The 2,685-nt window shown below is 38.7% G+C and overlaps 1 protein-coding gene across 1 annotated transcript; it reads left to right on the forward strand.

Annotated features, from left to right (window-relative positions):
* Nucleotides 1-6: 6 nt before the first annotated feature.
* Nucleotides 7-2,611, forward strand: LOC118732372 (FAS-associated factor 2-like). The gene is made up of 5 exons (XM_036461506.1): nucleotides 7-379; nucleotides 444-726; nucleotides 813-1,444; nucleotides 1,509-1,652; nucleotides 1,719-2,611. The coding sequence occupies exons 1-5, from the start codon at nucleotides 260-262 to the stop codon at nucleotides 1,914-1,916; spliced, it is 1,377 nt and encodes a 458-aa protein (XP_036317399.1). The 5' UTR covers nucleotides 7-259; the 3' UTR covers nucleotides 1,917-2,611.
* The last annotated feature ends 74 nt before the right edge of the window (nucleotides 2,612-2,685 follow it).

A 2,685-nucleotide genomic window follows, 5' to 3' on the forward strand; every position in this document is an offset into this window, starting at 1 on the left:
TAATTTTCCGTATACTTTCACTCATAACCAATCACCGAGTGCAAAAAAAGCGGGAGGGCAAATACTATTTGGGAATGCAAATACTGCAACGCTTCATATCGTCGAGGGAACACGACTTTTCCACACCAGCTAAAACAACAACGACGACGGCAAGGTCTACTTTCTGTCCATACGTGTACACGAACAACAAACTACGAATCATCACCTTTGTTGTCTTTCTGTACTGCTGCGCCCGACAAATCCAAACTCACACACAGTCATGGAAGACGGACTTACAAATGAACAAACCGAAAAGGTTCTACAGTTCCAAGACATAACAGGCATTGAGGATATGAATATATGTCGGGATGTCTTAATCAGACATCAGTGGGATCTAGAGGTGAAGAATTTTTACAAATAATGCGCTTAGATAAATACCGGTGTTAATTAATTCCACTTTGCAGGTTGCTTTTCAAGAACAAATGAACATACGTGAAGGTATTCCAACAACATATGCTGCCTCGAGAGATGTACGCGCACCTGCTGTCATCGACGATCGCTTTCTGCAACAAATTTTTTCCGCAAATATGCCCGGTGGTCGAGCGGTGCGCGGAACTGGAGGTCCTATCCCGCGGAGCTTTACAGGCTTCATTGGCTACGTGATTAATGTGGTATTTCAGTACTGCTACTCAACATTCGCCAGTGTACTAAATGGGCTACTGAATTTGGGGCGAAACGACGAAAGAAGTATGTACTGTGGTTAATAGTGAATATTTTAGGCACTTTGATTCATTTATATAATTAAATTTATTTTTTACCCCGCATCATTGTAGTCGTCACCGATCCGGTGGGTGATGTCATGAGCTTTATACGCTCATACAATGAACGCTATCCAGCACACCCGGTCTTCTACCAGGGCACCTACGCGCAAGCACTTAATGATGCCAAACAAGAGTTGCGTTTCTTGCTCATCTACCTGCACAAGGATCCCACCAACAATCCAGATGTGGATTCATTGTGCCGCACTACACTCTCAAACCAATCAGTCATTGATTATGTTAATCGTAATATGCTTTTGTGGGGCTGTGACGTATCCTCGCCAGAGGGTTATAGGGTATCGCACACATTAAATGTGCACGTCTATCCGACGATGATGTTAATAACTCTACGCAACAATCGAATGATTGTTGTGGGTCGCTTCGAAGGTGATTGCATGCCTGAAGAGTTGATACGCCGCATGCAAACGGTGATATCGGCAAATGAGATATGGCTGAGTCAAGCACGAGCTGATCGTTTAGAACGAAATCTTATACAAACTCTACGCCAGCAGCAAGACGAAGCATATCGGCTTAGTTTACGTGCCGACGAGGAGAAGGAGCGGCTTCGTCAGTTAGAGCGTGATGCTGAACGACAAGCGCAGGAGGCTATTGAACGCGAACGCGCTGAAGAGACACGCCGAAAACAAGTGAGTGATTTTGGAGTATACATATATATCAAAATCTCTAAATTACGAAATATAAAATCTTCAGGAAATTGCTCAACTAAAAATTGAGTTGGCCAACAAGGTACCAAATGAACCACCAGCCGGTACAGCGGATACCATCTGTGTCGTATTCAAACTGCCGAACGGCGCACGACTTGAGCGGCGTTTTCTCAATTCCAACTCATTAATTGTAAGTATTTTATTTTTTTATTAAATAAATATGTATCAATGTTGAAATTTTGCCTGTCACCCACAGGATGTGTACAACTATCTGTTCTGTCACCCCTCATCACCTGATGAATTCGAGATAACAACGAATTTCCCTAAACGTGTCCTTTATGCCAGCTCATTCATTAACAATGCCGCCATCAATGGTAATAGCAATGACACAACGTTAGCTGAAGCAGGCCTGAAGCACCGTGAAGTGCTATTTGTCAATGATTTGGAGGCATAATATTCATAGCAATATTTTATACACCAAGCAACAGCGACAAACCATTAAAACAATCATGGGTCAATGTTTGAACGGATTTCATAGAGTAATAATATCTACATGAATACAATTTTCTTTTAATCATTGACCACGCAAAAGCTACACTACTAAAACAATATTATTAAACATCTTGATGTTCCCAAAGTATACGTAAAATGTTTAACAAAAGCAAATGAAGCACATGTTGCTGGCAGACATTTATTGTGCGCCGTTTTAGAAATTATAACAACACTGGATTGCTATTTAATTTATCTGTGTTTACAATTTCGATTAAATTAAGAAGTTATACTTTTTCCTTTGCTTTTAACGTACTTATCATTTACATAAAATTTATGTAGAAAAATAACTGGGACTAATCTACATACATGTGCACATATGATGTATTTATTGCCGGTATCAATGCAAATGGCCCTATTTAACTTTTTTAAGTTATTTTGTTAGTAATCTATTAGTTTGTTATCAGTTACAAACCTTGTACTAAAGTTAAAAGCCATTCCTTTACAAAATATTCATTTATCTGGATGCATATCCTGTTTTTTTTGTCATGCAAAATTTAAATTTTGTCAAAAAGGGCATATTGTATTGATTTTACATTTTCTTCTAAATACACTGCATTATTTCTCTCTTTCACTTCTATTAATACAGTCTTAAATAACATTTCATTAAAAAACTGCAAGAAGATTTGTAATGGGTGATTTTTTAAGAGCTTGATACCTTTTTTTTTAAAAAA

The sequence above is a fragment of the Rhagoletis pomonella genome, unplaced genomic scaffold, assembly GCF_013731165.1.
Source record: "Rhagoletis pomonella isolate Grant_MI unplaced genomic scaffold, Rhpom_1.0 Rhpom_scaffold_19453, whole genome shotgun sequence".
NCBI lineage: Eukaryota > Metazoa > Arthropoda > Insecta > Diptera > Tephritidae > Rhagoletis > Rhagoletis pomonella.